The 20750-nt window shown below is 35.0% G+C and overlaps 1 protein-coding gene across 1 annotated transcript in view; it reads left to right on the top strand.

The window, feature by feature from the left end:
• Nucleotides 1–20750, top strand: part of ATR (ATR checkpoint kinase) — a 102134-nt gene that overhangs the window by 20427 nt on the left and 60957 nt on the right. Inside the window, exons 11-21 of the mRNA XM_024769090.1 lie at nucleotides 687–877; nucleotides 1006–1106; nucleotides 1760–1931; nucleotides 2558–2728; nucleotides 4322–4516; nucleotides 6087–6272; nucleotides 10804–10896; nucleotides 12398–12528; nucleotides 13939–14082; nucleotides 16101–16194; nucleotides 17182–17307. Coding sequence (XP_024624858.1) covers nucleotides 687–877; nucleotides 1006–1106; nucleotides 1760–1931; nucleotides 2558–2728; nucleotides 4322–4516; nucleotides 6087–6272; nucleotides 10804–10896; nucleotides 12398–12528; nucleotides 13939–14082; nucleotides 16101–16194; nucleotides 17182–17307 — 1604 coding nt within the window. The remainder of the gene's footprint in view (nucleotides 1–686; nucleotides 878–1005; nucleotides 1107–1759; nucleotides 1932–2557; nucleotides 2729–4321; nucleotides 4517–6086; nucleotides 6273–10803; nucleotides 10897–12397; nucleotides 12529–13938; nucleotides 14083–16100; nucleotides 16195–17181; nucleotides 17308–20750) is intronic.

The following is a 20750-nucleotide window of genomic DNA, read 5'->3' as shown; positions in this document are numbered from 1 at the left end:
CTTACAGTGTAGGGCACGCAGGTTCAATCCCTGGTCAGGGAACTAAGATCCCACACCCGCGGGGCAACTAAGCCCCTGTGCCACAGCTACTGAGCTTGTGCTTCCTGGAGCCTGCGCGCAACAACTAGAGAGAGAAAACCCGTATGCCACAACTAGAGAGAAGCCTGTGCACCACAGCGAAGAGCCCGAGCACTGCAATGAAAGATCCCGCGTGCCGCAACTAAGACCTGACACAGCCAAAAATAAATAAAATAAATAAATAATAAATCTGTAAAAACAAAGTAAGATTAACAGTAAGGCTAAGCTTGCCCTTAATTCACAGTTCTTTAGATTAGTGAAATGTGCTTTTAAATCTATCCCAGTAATATAATGATCTACAAAATCTAAGTGACTAGTCATTTTAAAACTTTAAAAAATTCTAGAATTTATTTTAGATTTAAATTATGTATAACTTTTATTAAGTAAAAGTAAATTTAAATTTATAAGTATTCAGTTTCATAAGTATTCAGTATTTATTCGTTTTAATCCTCCACAATTCTGTGTGCTTTACAAATTTAAACACTAAATATTGACTTTATTAGACAACTTAGCATTCTTTGTAGTATATTATTTATTGACAGTATTTTTATAGTAAAACTTTTCTGTTTACTGTGTTAAATTAAGTATTTTATGCTTTTGCCCTTTAGCTTTCATAGATAATCTGTATCATCTTTGTAAGCACCTTGATTTTAGAGAAGATGAAACAGATGTAAAAATGGTTCTTGGAACTTTATTAAATTTAATGGAAGATCCAGACAAGGATGTTAGAGTGGCTTTTAGTGGAAATATCAAGCATATATTGGAATCCTTGGATGCTGAAGATGGATTTATAAAAGAGGTTGATGATTTTTATTTTAAATTTAATTTTACTTTATTTTTATTTTATTAAAATTTTATTTAAATTTTTTTTGTGTGTTTTCATAAACCTGACTTTAAAATTTTAACTAGTTAATTTTATTGGTCTAGCTTTTTGTCTTAAGAATGAAGGAAGCATATACACATGCTCAGATCTCAAGAAATAATGAGTTGAAGGATACCTTGATTCTTACAACAGGGGATATTGGAAGGTATGTTTGGCAGCTTTTGTATACTTCCTTACTTATTTTGGCCATTTTCCTTTATTGTTTGCCTGCTGTTAGAAATGGTGATAGGAGCAGGAATAAAGACACAGACCTACTGGAGAACGGGCTTGAGGATATGGGGAGGGGGAAGGGTGAGCTGTGACAAAGCGAGAGAGAGGCATGGACATATATACACTAACAAACGTAAGGTAGATAGCTAGTGGGAAGCAGCTGCATAGCACAGGGATATCAGCTCAGTGCTTTGTGACCGCCTGGAGGGGTGGGATAGGGAGGGTGGGAGGGAGGGAGATGCAACAGGGAAGAGATATGGGAACATATGTATATGTATAACAGATTCACTTTGTTATATAGCAGAAACTAACACACCATTGTAAAGCAATTATACCCCAATAAAGATGTTAAAAAAAAAAAGAATCAAGAACATAAAACAGTTAAAATTCTAATTTGTGTACATTTTTGTTGCAGAGAAGCTTAAGAGGTGACTAATAAAAGATTTTCAAGTATAAAAAAAAAGAAATGGTATTAGGAGAGATGTAATGTTATAGGAAGAAGTGTGATATCAGTATGCATTTATTTGTGGATTTCCATTTATTTTCAAAACATTGATGGTAACTTTTTTTTTTTTTAAATAATTTTAGGGCAGCAAAAGGGGATTTGGTACCTTTTGCACTCTTGCACTTATTGCATTGTTTATTATCCAAGTCAGCATCTGTCTCTGGAGCAGCATACACAGAAATTAGAGCTCTGGTTGCAGCTAAAAGTGTTAAACTGCAAAACTTTTTCAGCCAGTATAAGAAACCCATCTGTCAGGTGAGAGTCCGCATTGGCCTTGACTATAGGAAATAGAATTACTTTGCAAAAGTTAAAAAAAGAACACATATATGTTTTACCTTTCTTGCTTTAAAAAAGAGGTATTTTTAAAAATGGTTTATTTAAAAGAATGTAAATCTCATCATTTTTATATTTTCGTATCTTGGTCTGAAGATATTGTTTATAAATGGGAGAAGGGAAAAATCATCTTATAATAATTATTACTCTCTATTGTTAATCTGTTAAGAGAAGCCTTTCTGTATTAGCCTTTCTTTTAGTGATAATAAACTTTTTTATGCCTTGATATTATGGATAAGGCACTTTGTTTTAAAAAAAAAAAGGTTGATTCAAGGCTGAAAAGTAAGGATATGTTAAAATACAGGCTTTGCACTGTGTTAGTGGTGTAATCCTTAGCAAGATATTCGTTTCTTAACTAAGCCTGGTTACTTCATCTGTAAAAGGGAGTATATGCACAATCTACCTCATTAAGGTTGTTACAAAAATTAAATGAACTAATTTAGGTAATATGTTTAGAACACTGTCCAATACTGTCCTTTATGTTAACTTAAAGCATATTAGTTAAATGTTCTTCCTTGTGTGAAAACTAATAAATCATCTTTCTTTAGTTTTTGGTAGAATCCCTCCACTCCAGTCAGATGACAGTGCTTCCTAGTACTCCATGCCAGAATGCTGAGATGCGGAAACAAGATGTGGCTCACCAGAGAGAAATGGCTTTAAATACCTTGTCTGAAATTGCCAATGTTTTTGACTTTCCTGATCTTAATCGTTTCCTTACTGTAAGTTGCAAAGTATAGTTGACTTAATTGAGGTTTTCAATTAATATTTTGTGTTTATTCCATTCTAGATTTTTTTTAAAGAAAATCTGGCAAGTACAATGTAGACCATAGATTTTCAAATTTGCATGTTTTCCTTTGACTTTGATATAATATTACTTACGTTATAAAAGTGAAATACGTGTTGATTTGAGTCATTGCTCTATAGAGTTAGCTATCTTGAAAGGTTCATACTATTTAATTAATGCTAATTAGTTCAGTTTACTGAGCCCTTATGTCTTTAGTGCTATGATTGGTTCCATTGGTAATGGAAAGTCTAATATGATCTTACCTAGCCTTAAGGAGTTGGAGTAATATAGTACAAACTAGTGCTATAGATGACCTGTGAATTCAGATGATAGAGTTTGTAGTATGGAGTAGTTTGGGAAGCCTTTGAAAAGTCATTAGTGGGGCTGAGGTTTGAAAGATGGATGGTGTAGATTATCTTCTTATGTTTTCCTGAAGGCAAAGTTTATTTTTCTTAGTTAATATTATAATAGTGATCCATGCAGAATTTTTCTCTACAGTATTATCATATTTTAACAAAGTTAAATTGCATGTAAATTGGACAAATCCTAGAAGGAAATATGATACTATACACTAAGGACCACAAAGATATTTTTACTTTTTCCCTCAGTAGTTCCATCTGGGAGCCCCAAAGCACAGATGTTTATTGCAACATTTTCCAAGTAGCAAATAGACAAAACCCAGAGAAGAAACTAGGTGTCTAATATTTAGGTCCTAGAATATTATGTACCTTAACATAATAGTTATAAATACTTTAGAGAAGCTACCTTATAATGTCATAACAGTCTTACAGGATTAATATTAAGTTGAAAGGCATAACAGAAATAAGGTTTAAGTGTCTCTGAGGGCAGGGCCTGAGTGTTATTTGCTGTCACATCTTCGGTGCCTAGGATAGTGGCTGACATGTAGTAGTTGTTCATTAGATACATAATAAATGAAAGATCAACCATTTTATGTTTGGAATTTTGTGTATTATTTTATGAACGAGATCTTAAAGGAAACAGACCAAAATCAAAGTAGATTTGTTGCCACGTTGGAATGGTGGGTGTGTTAAAAAGGTTTTCTTTAATATTGCAGCATCAACTTTTTAATTTAAAAAATTTAAAATATTGTATTTATGGCTACTCTTGCTTATTGTCTAAATACTATAGTTAGCTCAAATAGTAAACCAGGCTTGGAACCACTGCCTTAAGAGCATGAGTACATTTTAACACATACTCATGAGAAATTATTTTCTTTGCTACTTGTACATTAGCTTATTTATTGTCTGTCTCTCCCCCTCTGCAGTGTAAACTCTGTGCCATCAGGGACCTTGTCTGTTTTTTCACTGCTGTATCTGAAGTGCCTGAATCATAATAGATGCTCATTAAATATGTGTTGAATGAATAAATGGTATATCTGAATTCAGATATGTTGTATGTGGACTCCAAATTTGTGTGGCATTTTAAATTATTTTTGAACATAGCTTATATGAATATTTTATCACCTGGACAAATGTACTTTTTAGTAATTGTAGTGTTTCTTTTTCAGAGAACGTTACAAGTTCTGCTACCTGACCTTGCTGCCAAAGCAAGCCCTGCAGCTTCTGCTCTCATTCGAACTTTAGGAAAACAATTAAATGTCAATCGTAGAGAGATTTTAATAAATAATTTCAAGTATATTTTTTCCCATTTGGTCTGTTCCTGTTCCAAGGATGAATTAGAACGTGCCCTTCATTATCTAAAGGTAATTGAATATTTGTTTATATTTTACTCTTTTGTTTAAATTAGCATTATAGGAAAGCTGTTGTGACATTCTTATAGGAAATAGAGTGAGTAGTTTATAGTCTATCCGTAGTTTATAGTCTATCCTAGGGTAATATAAGTTCAAATGGTACGTAAATAAGCTTTGCCCTGGGCCAAGGAAAGTATTAAATAGAATTATTCTTTTGTTATATTCTTTGATTGTTTTACCATAATGGTATATGATAGGTAGTCATCCATTCGTGGATCAGATTCTCAGCTAATTTCATTTTTTTTTTTAATTTTATTTATTTATTTATTTTTATTTTGGCTGTGCCAGGTCTTAGTTGGGGCATGCGGGATCTTCACTGTGGCATGCAGACTTCCTAGTTGCAGCATGCAGACTTCTTAGTTGTGGCATGTGGGCTTCTTATTTACAGCACACGGACTCTTAGTTGTGGCATGCATGTCGGATCTAGTTCTCCGACCAGGGATCAAACCTGGGACCCCTGCATTGAGAGCATGGAGTCCTTTCCACTGGACCACCAGGGAAGTCCCAGCTAATTTCATTTTAGAATTTATTAATTGATTGGAGCTGTAAAATGACTAATGATATGCAAATAATTACATCTATCGGAAGAGGCAGTATCCTTCAACTGTAGTACAGTGTCAGCACTGAGTTTAGTTACTTAGTGCTCTGATTACAGTTTGGCCCAGTTTCTTGCTAGTTTTCAAATTTAAAATTATAGCTTATGCTTCTTTTTTTGGTGTTATAGTAGCAACAATATCTGAGGAATAAGAGGCTGTATGGGAACAAGAGAACCTATCAGATATGCATATGTAACTCTACTCTTTTTCTCTGATGTTAATTTATTTCACGTATTTCATGATATGCCAGCTATGGATCTCTTTCCACATGAGACTTTTTGAATATTGAGTGTATTTATTCATTTTGAGAAAGAAAATCTTTATTGTAAAGGTGGAATGTTAATAACATTTCAGTGCTTCTTACTACATGCCAGAAATTTTGCTAAACAATTTTTATGGATCATTTCACTTGGATAACTCCTCACAGTTACCCAGTGAGATAAAAGTACTATTTTTCCATTTGATAGATGAGAAAACTAAGGCAGAGAAAGGTCAGATTAGGTTACTTGTCTGAGTCACAGCACAACTAATAAATGATAAAGCTGGAATTTAGATATCAGCAGTCTGTCCAGAAAGACTGTGCTCTGAGCCACTGATTTTCCTGTCAGGGTTACATTTCCATGAATAATGAGTGAATGACATTTTGAACCTTTATAGAAAACTAGACTCCCTTTTAAAAATTTTATTTCAAAATAAAGTCTGATCACTTGTTTTCATTACCTGTAGCCCATGGCAGACCTACCAGGAGAAATCAAGGTCAGAATCCTTTTCCAATGACTTTTTTATATCATTAGTAATTCTTGTCACCTGATCTAGAGCTCCTGATTAACTAATAGTGTATTAAAATCAGTATACTTATTTCTAAGATATTAGTATGGAGAAAAAAAACTTTTTTCTTAAATTTTTGAAATGTGTCTTTGGGTTAGAATGAAACAGAAATTGAACTCGGGAGCCTGTTGAGACAAGATTTCCAAGGACTGCATAATGAACTATTGCTACGTATTGGAGAACACTATCAACAGGTTTTCAATGGTTTGTCAATACTTGCCTCATTTGCATCTAGTGATGATCCATATCAGGGCCCAAGAGATATCACGTCACCCGAACTAATGGTAAGGAATATGTTGTATGGGTTTTTTGCTTGGTTTTTCTCCTTTTTGTAGCTTAATTATGAAATTGGAGAAACAGGTGTTTTATATATTTTCCAAATGCTAGAGATTTATTTAAATTTTCAATTGGGATTTTTATTTTGAAAAGGCTGATGATTTAAATTACATGGTCACAGCATACATATTAGCATTGAAAAATATGCATTTTCATATGATCTTAGACTTTATTTTTTCATTTGGTAAAAATGTTCATTTTTCTTCACCACTTTTTCACTGTAGATTAGAGTGCGTTTGTAGCTCCCCGCGCTACCCCTTCCGTGGCATGACATGCTAACTTTATCACTTCTAACTATATTTAAATCCATTGTTAGATTTAAGATAAGTTAGAAAATATGTTATTTCTTTTTCTTTCCTTGTCTTAAATTCGTATCTGAAATCATCTTACTATTTTATTTCTTCACCTGAAAAAACATAAATCCTGAGGCTTACTATTTTTTCTTTTGATTGCTTTCATTCTTTCAAGAGACTCAATTTTTGCTGATATTTTATTTTGACTATCAGCAAAATATCTTGAGAGGTTTCTATCTCTGCTTTCTCATTTCCCATTCATTCTTTAGCTTATTCTAGCCTGACTCTGTTCTAAATATTCTACTGAAATTCTCATCTTAAGGTCAAAAGCAGTTTCCTGCTATCACATCTAATGGTCAGTTCTCTTTTCCTATCTTATTCGGCTTCCAGTAGCATTCGGTACAACTGACCATCCTTTCTTATGTGGCATCTGTGACACTGCATTTTCTGGATTTTCTTTTTGCTTCACTGTCTACTCGTTCTTTTTTTTTAATTTATTTTATTGAAGTATAGTTGATTTACAGTGTGTTAATTTCTGCTGTATAGCAAAGTGATTCAGTTAACATACATATATTCTTTTTCATAGTCCTTTCCATTATGGTTTATTACAGAATACTGAATATAGTTCCCTGTGCTATACAGTAGGACCTTGTTGTTTATCCATTCTATATATAATAGTTTACATCTGCTAATCCCAAACTCCCAATCTATCCCTCCCCCACCCCCTCCCCCTTGGGAACCACAGGTCTGTTCTCTATGTCTGTGAGTCTGTTTCTGTTTGGTCGATAAAGTTCATTTGTGTCATATTTTAGATTCCACATGTAAGTGATAGCATATGGTATTTGTCTTTCTAACTTATTTCACATAGTATTCACATAGTATGATAATCCCTTGGTTCATCCATGTTGCTACAAATGGTATTATTTCATTCTTTTTTATGGCTGAGTAGGATTCCATTGTATATATGTACCACATCTTTATCCATTCATCTGTTGATTGTCCACTCATTCTTTTTTTTTCTTTTTTTCCTTCACTCATTCTTAATCTTTACTTTATCTACTTTATCCTCTAAATGTTAGATTGGTTCAGTACTGTGTAATTGGGTCTTTTTCTCTATAAATATTCTCTCTTTAAATGAGAAAGAATCTGAATTCATCTGGTCCTGTAATATGATTTACGTTTTGATGATTTCATAGTGGAAATTCTAGTCCAGACCTCTCTTGAGCTTTGGACTTATGGGCTTATGCAAGTTAGGTCCTGACAGGAAACAGATGGAATACACAAAAATGTTTCACTGAAAAGAATTTAATGAAGGGACTATTTTCATTGATATGGGTAAGGTTAAGAGAACCAGCATGGAATGTTAAGGAGCCCAGGGACTAGAAACGGCAGAAAACATATGCTCCCCTTAGTCCTGGGCAGGAAGAAATGGCATTACCGGAGCCTGGTTGAGAGCTAGAATCATGGTGCGGGGGAAGGGCTCTCATTGTATATAACCACTGCCAGGGCCACCGCACAACGCAGAGAGAACAGGAAGTATAAATACCACACGCTCTCCTCCTGCCCTTTGTTCCCTTGTTGGTGCCTCCTGTTGACTGAATTTAGTGGGAAGACAGAGGGAAAGATATCTTGAGTGATGAAATCTGGTTAGCCTCCTAGGCACATAGCAAAGCAGGAAAGAGCAGAGAATGGATCTGAGGATGAGGGAAGATGACAGATAGAGACTGTCCAGCTTCCTTTTTGTAATCTCTATTTGTCCGTCTTTTAAACATCTCAATTCCAAACATTACATGTCCGTTAAAAAATCTTTATTTTCCCTTTAACCTGTTTCTCTCATAGTCTTCCCTTCTCAGGAGATGGTACCAGTGTCTACCTAGAAGCTCAGTTGCTTCAAAACCTGGAAGGTATTCATGAGCCCTTCATTTCTTATATCCTTTAAAATTGAGTAGCAACAAGTCCTTTCAAGTCTAGCCCCAAAATATATCTTTCCATCTCTGCCGCCACCACCCTTATACAAGTGACCGTCATCTTTCTCCAGGAATACTATAAAAACCTCCTAACAGTTCTCTCCTATTGCTCTTCCTTTCCTGCATCTTTAATCAGTTATTTACACAGCATTTGAAGTACTCTTCTTACAACTTATACTCACATTATCCCCTGCCTAAATTCCTTCTATTGTTTTCATTGCTCTTATAAGGCTGTACGTGGTCTGTATATCTTTCCACCCTCATATTGTGCAACTTTTTTTTTTTTGCGGTACGCGGCCTCTCAGTGTTGTGGCCTCTCCCGTTGCGGAGCACAGGCTCTGGACGCGCGGGCTCAGTGGCCATGGCTCACGGGTCCAGCCGCTCCGCGGCATGTGGGATCTTCCCGGACCAGGGCACGAGCCCGCGTCCCCTGCATCGGCAGGCGGACTCTCAACCACTGCGCCACCAGGGAGGCCCCATATTGTGCAACTTTTATCTTCCTTTCTCCCTGTATTTCAGCATTGTTTTGTTTGTGTTTCTTAAACATGTCAAGTTTTTTCCTGCTTTACAGCCTTTGCAATACGTAGTTTCTTTACTTGGAATATTATCCTGGATCTTTTTCATTCTTTAGATCTCAGAGTCTCCTGATCACCCTATCTAAGTTCCTGATCACCTCATCCCAGTTCTCTCTCATGTGATCACATTTATTTCTTTATAACACTTATCACAACCTTATGTACGTACTTGTTTAATGTCTTCTTCTCATATCAGTGTCCCATGTAAACTAGTAGGGAGAGCTTATCTCGTACACCTGGCACAGTATTCTAGGCATACATAATAAATATTTGGTGAGTGGCAGATGAACGAACTATTTGTCTAAATATAAGAGCTTTAAAATTAGAATGTTGACACAGACAATGTGAGTATCATCTATATCTGCTTTTCATTTAAGAATGGGCTGGAACCATGCGATTAGTGAATTATGGCTTATTAAACCTAAGTTGAGTCTTAATCCAAATCAGAAGTTTGTAAATTAAATGTAATTTTAGGCTTTGGTAAAACTGATGATTCTCTGTGCTTTGGAAGAGAAAAAAAGTTTATCCCAACATCTAACCTGGAGAACGTGTTGGACACCTAATTTCCTCTCTACTGTGAGGTAGTGCACACCCTTCTTACTGCCCCCCGACCCCAGCCTGGCAGTGTGTGTAACCTAGAGATACTTAAATTAGGTGCCTCAATGCCAAACAATGCAACTTTCTCCTGGAGTTGGAAAATATTCTAATTGCTACTTCTCCCCAGCCCCCCCCTTTTTTTTTGGTCCCTTTTCTTGCCTATACATAAAGATTTTTAAAGAGGAGAAAATTCTTCTTTGCAGAGTACTCACATTCCCAGTTTTTAATAATACAATAACTTAAGTTTATTTAACACTTTACTATATTCTAAGGGCTTAACACGTGATATCTTATTTAATCTCTACAACAAACTCTATGCAGTTGGTGCTTTCATTGTCCCATCTTACAGACCCAGAGGAGCTAAGTAACTTATCCAGCATCAAATACTAGGAAGTGTCAAAACTGGGATTCAAACCCAGGTTTGGCTGATTTAAAGCCCATACCCACTCCTCTAGGACCCTTTTTCAAGAAAGAATTAACCCTGTCCACTTCGGGAGACCCAAAGTGCCATGGACAGTGATACCTAACCTGTAATTGTTGATGCCCAAGGCTTGTACCCCTTTATTACTATTATATCAGTGGATTTGACCTCTATGTCAGACCTTCATTCTGGCAGGGTACCTGTTCCGTAATCAAGTACTTTTTTTTTTCCACCTTAGCTCTAAATGCTCTAGATAAGGACATTTACTTGTCTTTCTCTATTCTTCTTCTCCTTAAGATAAATATCCTCTCCACTCTGGATGCTGACATGAGTCAGATCCTGAAAATCCCACCGTAGCTCAACTGTAATTCAAAAGCTTATGATTTTCTCACTGTACAGTACTGTTTAATCATATTTTGATTGTAAATCAGTTTCACTAATTTTTAAAGTATTACATGTGAAAATATATGCTTTGGGGAAAATGTAATTCACCGACTGTTTATTTTCAATATTCTAACGTAGTTAGATAAAATAGAAATAATATAAATAAATTGTTGATTTATGAAATTTGATCTGTATAAAACTTATGTAGTACCTTTTTTATGTGGGTTTTTTTTTTCCCTTAGGCTGATTATTTGCAACCCAAGTTGTTGGGCATCTTGGCCTTTTTTAACATGCAGTTACTGAGCTCCAGTGTTGGCATTGAAGATAAGAAAATGGTAGGTGGTGATAGTTGAGTTGCAAAGTGCCAGAACAGAATTCATATAGAATATGCAGGAGACATGACTTCTCCTTCTAGCTGCAGACATTCAAAGATGAAAAATAATCAAACACATGATATTCTGTGTTCCTGAACAACTCACATAAGCTTTCGGGGAATCTAAAAAGAAAAATTATATCATTTACTGTTCTTTTGTTTATAAGGGACAGAAAACTCACCCAAACTGGCTTAAAGGAATTTGTTGGCTCTGTAACTAAAAGTGTAAAGATAATATAGCTTCGGGCATAGCTTGATTTTGGACACAGTATTCTCAGAATTAATCAGTTAGCTCAAATTCCTTTGGATTGGCTCTAACTTAAGTGCTAGGTGATGGCCCCAACGGCTTCAGGCTCATGTCGTCACAACATCCAGCTCAGTGGGAAGAAAAGAGACCAGCACTCCCTGATAGCTCAAACAGAAGTTGCATTATTGAATGCATTGGCCCAAATTGGTCTCATGTGAGTCATGGCCCATGGTGCTTTTGAATACCAAAAATGTTAAGTTACAGAACGTAAAGTAACTTCAGTATTTGTCAGTGTATATTTAAATGCATTTGGCACAGTGAAATTTCCTTATGATTGCTGTCACAATTGGTCACCCCTGGAAATTTTTGTCTGTAGATTGGGATAGAATTTTAGGTACTGATTAAATTTCCCTTTTTATTTGTCTCCACTCTTCAGTCAGTAAAATTATAATGAAAGCCCATGAATGGAAGCTTGTATTTCAGTCTGTACTCCCCTTCTCTTAATTAATTAACCTCTAAAAATTTCAGCAACCAATACTTGTCCTTTTGGTGTCAACTGGTAAATTTAATCCCCCAAATAACTTGTATCTATGTGAAATCTTTCTTACTGTTATCCCAAGTGAGAGAATAACCTCAAATCTAAGAATACTAGAGTTTGTTTTAAACCATAAAGAGTTTGCATATTTTGGCACATAGTTAAGGTTGACTGGAGAGTTTCTTTACCTCTTCATTAGAATCTGGAGCTATTCATACAAGTCTGATTCTGTATTCCACACCAATACAAATGTGTGTATTATTTTCTGAGTATGTCATTAGTTACCTATTTGTTTTATTACTAAATTAGAGCATGTTGAATTTAGTACCATTAGGACAAAAATGCATGTGCTGCATAGCAGTTTGGGATGGATATGAAGAAGATTAAACAGTAGGTATTAGATTCTTAATAAATTGGAAAATTACTGCTTAAGAGGACCATCAGAACCAAAATAACAAATCACCTTCAAAGAGGGGAAAAAAAAAGAACTAAACTCGTGTTTTTCAAATTTATAACTCTTACATAAGCACTTGGACAGAATAAACTGCCAACATTTATTAGACCTTGTGTTGCCAGAGAATAGGTACTCTGAGATTAGTGTGGGAAGCACTTGTCCTTAAGGCTCATCTGCTCCTGCCAGCTTCTTTAAGGCTTTATTTTGAAGCCCTGCTTATTTTATAGGCCTTGAACAGTTTGATGTCTTTGATGAAATTAATGGGACCCAAACATGTCAGTTCTGTGAGGGTGAAGATGATGACCACACTGAGAACTGGCCTTCGATTCAAGGATGATTTTCCTGAATTGTGTTGCAGGTAAATGACTGCCTGAGTCCATTAGATTTTTTGCATTTCCCAATACTAACTTGATTTCTTAATCTCTTTGAGGGAATTTGGGTTCAAACCAGAAATAAGAAATAGTTAAGGTAGAAAGGCTATTTGTATTGAAAAGGGACTGTGTTTCCTTCTTTAAAAACATTTTTCTGTGAAGTATTTTAATATATTGGGAAATAGAATAATATAATGAACCCCTATATACCCGTTTCCCAGCCTCAGTAGTTATCAATATTGTTAATCTTATTTAATCTTTCCACCTCTACCTTTTTTATTGTTACTTGGAATGTTTTAAAGAAAACCCAGTATCATATCATTGTACTTCTAAATATACCTCAGATGTATCTAGAGGATAAGGACATTTAAAAAAAATATATAACCATCATAAATTATTATACTTAGCAGAACTAATAGGAATTCCTTAATATTATCTAAAATTCAGCTTTCCCCAATTGTCTCAAAGATGTTTTTTCCCAAAGATGTTGGTTTGCTTGAATTAGAATCCACATAAGATGCACATGTCACACGTTTGGTTGTTTGACCCCCTAAGTAACTCTTAGAAACAGATTCGTCCCTTAAGTCTCCTCTCCACATTTCTTTTAGGCCACTGAGATTTTGGCGTGTAGGATTTAGCTGATTGCTAATTTAATTTAATTTCAGTAATACTGCTAACAATAAAACTACTGAATGCAGTTTAAGCTTCTGAAAGTTTCTTTTTGTTCTTGACTATATTTTATTGGAGATGTACAGTCAGAATAATATATTTTACTATATTCAAAATCCTGTGATAAACCATAATGGAAAAGAATATTAGAAAGAATTTTAAAAAATAATATGTTTTAAAGTCATGTGAAAGAATTCTTTCCTATATAGCTGTGCCATCTACTTGGTATTATTAGGTTCAATTTAAGTTTGCTTAAAATTTTTAGAGGTTGCTTTTTCCTTCTATTTTATTTAATTTAAAAATCATATAAAGCATTTACTTTGTCCCAAATTCAAATTTATGTAACAAGTTACACTCAGAGAATCTAGCCTTCATTCCTGAATTGCTAAAAATAGATGTGTCTATTTTTATTAATTTTTGTATAATCCCCCCCTTTCTAAAAGTATAAGCAAATGCACACTTACTCACAGATACTTTTTTTTTTCATGTTAACCCTGCACCAAAAGGTAGCATATTATAAGCATTGTTTTTCACTTGCTTTTTTTGACTTAGTGTATTACAGAGATCATTCTATTTGAGTATACAGTACTGATCTTTATTCCATTTTTACAGCTGCCTTGTAATCTTTTTGCTTGTATGTATCATTGTTTGTTCATCTAATAATTAACTGATGGAGCTTTGCAAATAATAAAAATGATGTGACTTTTAACTTTTGTTTTTTCACATAGGGCTTGGGACTGCTTTGTTCGTTGCCTGGATCACGCTTATCTAGGCTCCCTTCTCAGTCATGTAATAGTAGCTTTGTTACCTCTCATACACATCCAGCCTAAAGAAACTGCAGCTATATTTCACTACCTCATAATTGAAAACAGGTATTGTAAATGAAATTAATAAAGATAACAGCTTTCTATTACTGCATTTTTGTGTCTCAGGGTATTAAGGTTACTGTTGGTAGTGTGGAACTGTTCACATTCTTTTTAATTTAGAGTCCGTTAATAAACAGAAGTAATTGACATGCTTTAAGTCAGTACATACCAAACTGATGCTCTTTCAGTTGTGACATGGCTTTTATTATTATTATATTTTAAGCTTAGTTGTTAGTATGTCAATAACTCAAAATTATTTTTCATCAATTTTGAAAGGGGTGAGACTAATATTACCTTTCTTCTCACAGTTAAAAGGCAGACAATTGAATGCATGAGAAAGATTAGGAGAGCTAATAACTTTTTTTCTACAGCTTACCTTAGTTGAAACCCTTATTCATTGCATTAACCAGCCTCCCTTCCTTTAAGCTTTTATTATGTTTCTTCATATTGTTCATATTTTAAAACATCTCTTTATCTGTATCATTTCAGCGTGCAGAGACACTCTGTGTTTCTCCACTTCCTAGCTGATAAATTCCAAATTGTTTATTTTGATATTCAAGGTTTTCTAAAATCTGGCCACATCTTATTTCTTAAAATCATTTCCCAAGATTTTTCAAAGCAGATATTAGGCTGTAGCCAATCCAGACTGCTAATGCAAGAATATACATTACTCCTTCCCATTTTTATTTTTCACTCAGGCTGCTTTTTAGCCTGGAATGTCTTTCTATACACTGAAATTTTTTTTGTCCATTTTTATACATACTGTTGTATGTCATAGTTACTTCTGAAAAATTAGGATTTAAGTACTATTTATTTACTTACTTATCCTTATTCTGTTGCAGTTCCATTAATCATTTTCTGTAACTGTTCAGTCAGGGAGAAAATACAGAAGAAAAGGTTAATGGAGTTTTTTTCCAATTAAAATACTCTTATTTTTGGTATTTTGTACATAATGGAACAATATAATCACTGATCTAGATCACTTTTTAAATACCTTTTGGATTATTAAGCAAATAGCATATCTTTGCTGTTTATTTTAGAGGAATTATTTCTCTGCCTTTTCATATAATAAAAAAATTCTCTTTCACTCTGCCAGATAGAAGACCTTAAGCTCTCTGAGTGAAGGAGTTACCACAGCTTTCTTTATTTTTACATCCCCAGTTTCTAGCAAATAGTAGCACACAGTAGTTACTTAATACCTGTTTGTTGCATGAGTTAATGAAGACTAGAATTTAGAAACACTTTTATTTGGACCCAGAAATATTAGGGCTTTATATTTGAAGCAAGTTAAAAATTGCAGCCTCAGTAAGAATTACTTACATATTTTTCTCTAGTATATCTTTGTGAGAATTTGTGTTTTGGGGTTGGGTTTGTATTGCCGCATTATAAACCACTCCAAAACCTAGTGTCTTAAAACAACAAGCATTTTTATTTACTCATGATTTTGCAGTCTGGGCTGGGTTCAGCTGGTCAGTTCCTTGGCTGTTCTTACCAATGGTCATTGCAGTCAGCCAGCAGGTAGACTTGGCTGGGCTTCTCCCTCTTTCATTTAGTCTCAGAGCTTCTCTCTGTCTCCATGTAACCTGTCTCTGATGGTAGGCAGACTTCTTACATGGTGACTCAGGACTCTCATGAGGATAAAACCAGAAGCTTCCAGACCTTTTTAACACTTAGGCCCCAAATAGGCCCAACATCTCTTCTGCCACATTCTGTTTTTTAAAGCAAGTCACACACCTAGCCCAAATTGAAGGTGGAGTGACTACACATAGGAGTATATACCAAGACATAGAGATTATTCAGGGCCACCAATGTAGCAGACTGCCACAGGGTGATTTTGTTAGATTTGATTATTTGTCACTATTACCTGAGAGTCCTAGACATGGTTAGGAAAAATAATTTGCATGTCAACAGTCAACTAGCACTTTCAAGTGTGAATTAAGTTGGCCTTAGTTTCAACCTCTGCTTTGTGTTTTTTTTTATTTCATATTTGGCAAGTAATTCTTTTTCTTCCAACTAACTATTAGGGATGCTGTGCAAGATTTTCTTCATGAAATATATTTTTTACCTGATCATCCAGAATTAAAAAAAATAAAAGCAGTTCTACAGGAATACAGAAAGGTATTTAATTTTTTATGTATGGTTTAGGAGATCATTGATACAAAATTATTCCTGAGTTCCAGAGCACTGAGTAGAGATTCTTTAGAATCATATCTAAGGATATTATAGTCATATTCTGATGGCTAATTTCTGATGACTGGATAATCCTATCTTGAGTCCATGATTTTTAGAAGGAAGTTTTCATCTAGATCAAAGATGTAATAGGATTAGATAGAACAGAGAGCAAAGGATACAGTTCTTATGCCTTTACTACCCAGATCACTGTGTTCTTACTTACAGTCCCTAAAAGAAGTGACTGTAGCTGCATACTCTGAGTAAAGAAAAAAAGCTGTGGGAGGATTCCAATTTTTTTGTGCTACAAACCATGTTATGGAAGTGTCAGATCTGATTCTGAGCTTTACAAGGGGAATCATCTGTAGTTCCAACATCCTGAACTTCAGTGAACTCTCTGAAATTATAAAAATATTAGTGATGATTCCATAGAATTTTAGGGCAGGAAGTGGGATACCTGACCTTGGGTCAGAATAGCAGATGTATTTACTACAGATCGCAAGATTGATTCTGAAGACTTTATATGCTTTTTTACTGGGTAAATCATCAGTCATAAGAAAGTAAGTAGTCAAAATAAGGGGTGAATTATCTGCTTAATCTGTAGACCTCGTTCAAGGCTATTGTGTAGCCCTTTGTAAATTAAGGGAAACTTGCCTTTCTTACCAAGAAGGATTTATTTTGGATAAGTAAAGTCTTTAGTTGAAATAAAATTTTTCTCCAGATCTAAAGATTTTTGAATGAAATCCCTTTCCCTGAGAATTACTAAAAGTTCATATGCGATACAAAGGAAGAGATAGAAAGTATTTTTTAAAACTGCTTTCAATTGGGGTACAGTTTAACTACTTTAATGGTAACTATGTAGGAAATACAGGCCTTCTGAAATGGTTCCTGAAGTGATTAATTGATAAGGTGTATCTCTCTGTGCTCTTTATATAGGAGACCTCTGAGAGTACTGATCTTCAGACAACTCTTCAGCTATCAATGAAAGCAATTCAACATGAAAATGTAGATGTTCGTATTCATGCTCTTACAAGCTTGAAGGAAACCTTGTATAAAAATCAGGTATACCAAGATATAATTAAAGAGCTATAGAAAACAAAGGTTGGAAGTTTAAAGAAAAGATGACCGATTGGTGTATTTGCTTGAGATTCAGTAGGCTCAATGAAAGAAGTGATTTTTATTTTACCAAGATTATCAGATATGACTTAGAATCAGTAATTCATGAGATACCCTTTGAGGCTGAAGAGCTTTGCATATTTTTTTGTTGTTTTTGAATTGTCATGATTTGGCGGTTATATTTTAGGTTTACTGCATCTTCCTGAGGAAGGGTTGTTTGTGTTTGTACAGCAGCAGTTTTTGTGAGTTTTCTCATATAACTTCCTGTAGCTATCTTTCATATACAATTTCAGTAATTATGCCATTTTACATTTTGATGGAATTAACTGTGTTTTAATGAAGCTAAATTTTTAAATTTCCTTTTTTATGGGACCATGGACTTTGTTCTTTCTTTGTTCTTTATTCTTTATTCTTAGCATAATGTAGATTATCCCTAACCTTGGTGAGAGTGAGAATTGGTATTTAAAATACCAGATAACTATAGACTATAAATCATAAAGTGGAAAAATTTTAAATGAGGTATTCATTTTTGCATATCAAGAACCTATATGATGGGTCTTCCCTGGTGGGCCAGTGGTTAAGACTTCGCCTTCCAATGCATGGGGTGCAGGTTCAATCCCTGGTTAGGGAGCTAAAATCCCACATGCCTTGTGGCCAAAAGACCAAAACATAAAACAGAAGCAATATTGTAACAAATTCAATAAAGGCTTTAAAAATGGTCTACATCAAAAAAATCTTAGAGCTTCCTTGGTGGCGCAGTGGTTGAGAGTCCGCCTGCTGATGCAGGGGACACGGGTTTGTGCCCCAGTCCCGGAGGATCCCACATGCCGCGGAGGCCGCTGAGCCTGCTTTTCACAATGGGAGAGGCCACAACAGTGAGAGGCCCGCGTACCACAAAAAAAAAAAAAAAAAAATCTTAAAAAAAGGAAAAAGAACCCATATGATAAGATATGAGAGCCTAAGACCCTCGGGAGTTAGTGAATTGCAAAACTGTGTTATATTTGTTTTCATGATAGAAGGAAGCATTTACTTAGGACAAAAGATATACATGATGGTAACAAGTACATGCTTCAGAGTCAGTGCACTTGTGTAACCAGTGTGGGAAACAGCCAACATGGAGATGATCCTACCACATGTGAGGAGCCTTGAATCTCCTTCACTGTAGGTTTCACACCCTTCTAACTGTAGATCTAGATTATCAGTAGATAATACAGTCAGTATACTGGCCCAAAACACTAGGAAAAAAGAGAGAAGGAAATAGTTTCTTTTCCAACTATAGCAAGAAGGTAACATCAAAGTTGAAAGCAGTTCAGTTAAGTTCTTGAATAGCGCTATCCAAAAGAATTTTCTGTGAGGATGGAAATGTTCTGCACCACACTGTATAAGTATTGCAGCCACTAGCCACATGTGGCTCTCTGGAGCACTTGAAATGTATGATTGAAGAACTGAATTTTTTATTTTATTTAATTTTGCTTAATTTAAATTTAAACAGCTGCATGTGGATAGTGGCTATCTTATTGGACTATCTTAGTGCAGCTCTAGAAGAACCTACAGCAATAACCAGAGTAGGAAAATGATGTAAGATAACAGGGTTAGAGATCAAGAGAGTCTTTGTAGCAATGCTGTGAGAGTCCGTGAAAGAACAAACACAAAAGATATTCTTTTAAAAGTTCAAATCTTAGCCACAGAGAAAGGAAAAGATACTTTAGGAGTGCGTTGAAAGACAGTGTTTATCTAAAAATAGATCTAAAGTTGTATAACTGTATAAACAAATAATTTGGTATAACGTAGTAATAAAGCACACTTAAAGATGGTGTGACAGTTAATAAGCTGATGGCTAATGGAGCCTTGGATGCGTAACTATTTTGATGGACTGACCTTGCAAAAGTGCTGTACTCTAGGGTAGTCACCAGAGGATCATTGACATTAAAGAAATGACAGCTTCTACTCCTTACTTTTAAGGAGGAATATACATTTTTGAAGGAATAGAGGACAGCTAAGCTCAGTGGATAGCAGAAAAATTTAACTTCTGTGTCAAAAAAAATCAGGCTATAGATCAAACTAAGCAACCATATAACCACTTTATGAAAATAGATGCTGTTCAGGTTGAAGTGAATCCCTATGGTAAAATCCCAGAAGGACAAGTTGTTTGTGTTGAGACCAAAATAAACTTGGGTGACAATGCAGAATAAATAATAAAAAGATATATTTACTAATAATTACAAATCTGAGAATGAGCCCATTGAAAATAAAGCTGCTAGGGACTTCCAAGTTATCCTAGGATAATGGTGGATGTCTAAATGTGAATCTCTGTATACCCTGCAAAACGTCATAAATAGCAAAAAGGAGAGCAAATAAAACCACACATAAGTCACACCTTCAGCATAACTGTGAGACTGAGAATACTATGAACTTCAAATTACATGTAATCAGCAGAGCTATCTCTGGAGCTCATGCCACAAGCTTGTGTTGAGAGCAGTTAGATTCTGAGGAGACCCTATGAAAAAAAAGTGGACTGAAGGAACTATGGATGATGATAAAGCAAAGACAAAATCACCAACCGAGACGATCCCACTCTAGGTGCAACGATACTGAAAGTTGGTCTAAGAGGTGGTACATCAGAGAATTGGTTATGGGGAAGGTACTTGAAAGTGTGTAGATCCTAAGGTTGCAGTCTTTGGAAGCTATTATCTCTGGGGAGAAGTAAAAGAATAGGTAGGGGAAGGCACTTTTTGGAGAGAGTAGTAAACAGAAGGAAGAAAGTAAGAGAGAGAATGTTAAGGGTCCTGCAGAAATAAAAAGAAATCCACAAAATCAAAGATATACCTCCCCATACTACTCTCCTGCCAGTAAAAGCTACTTATGAAAAAAATTACACTGAGCTATGCTGACAGAAAAGAGTACTTACAAAATCAGAATCTTGTAAGCCACTACAAAATCCTTACTGTTAACTGCATACAGCTATTATGAAGGGCCCACAATATAAATAGAAAAAAATATATGTTCTATACATATACTAAGTTACTATAAGACAAAAACAGAAAATGAAAATTAAATCTTTGGTTGATGACAATTTCTACCCCAAAGCCAATCATAAAGCATAAGTAAACTGGACTTAGCACTATAACCTGAATTAAATATTTCAAGCAAGCATTTGCAGGTATAAAAAAAGAATTAAGGGAATTTCCTGGCAGTCCAGTGGTTAGGACTCCACACTTGCACTGCTGAGGGCCCAGGTTCAACCCCTGGTCTGGGAACTAAGATCCTGCAAGCTGTGTGGCGTGGCCAAAAAAAAAAAAGAATTAAGTGAGAAATTTAAACAGAGAAATGGATAAAAAAACAAGATATGAAACAAGAGGTGACTGAACCGAAGAAATTGAAGAAATGAA

This window comes from Neophocaena asiaeorientalis, unplaced genomic scaffold (assembly GCF_003031525.2).
Source record: "Neophocaena asiaeorientalis asiaeorientalis breed wild unplaced genomic scaffold, Neophocaena_asiaeorientalis_V1.1 scaffold118, whole genome shotgun sequence".
NCBI classification, from domain to species: domain Eukaryota; kingdom Metazoa; phylum Chordata; class Mammalia; order Artiodactyla; family Phocoenidae; genus Neophocaena; species Neophocaena asiaeorientalis.
This window is presented reverse-complemented; position numbering and strand designations above follow the sequence as displayed.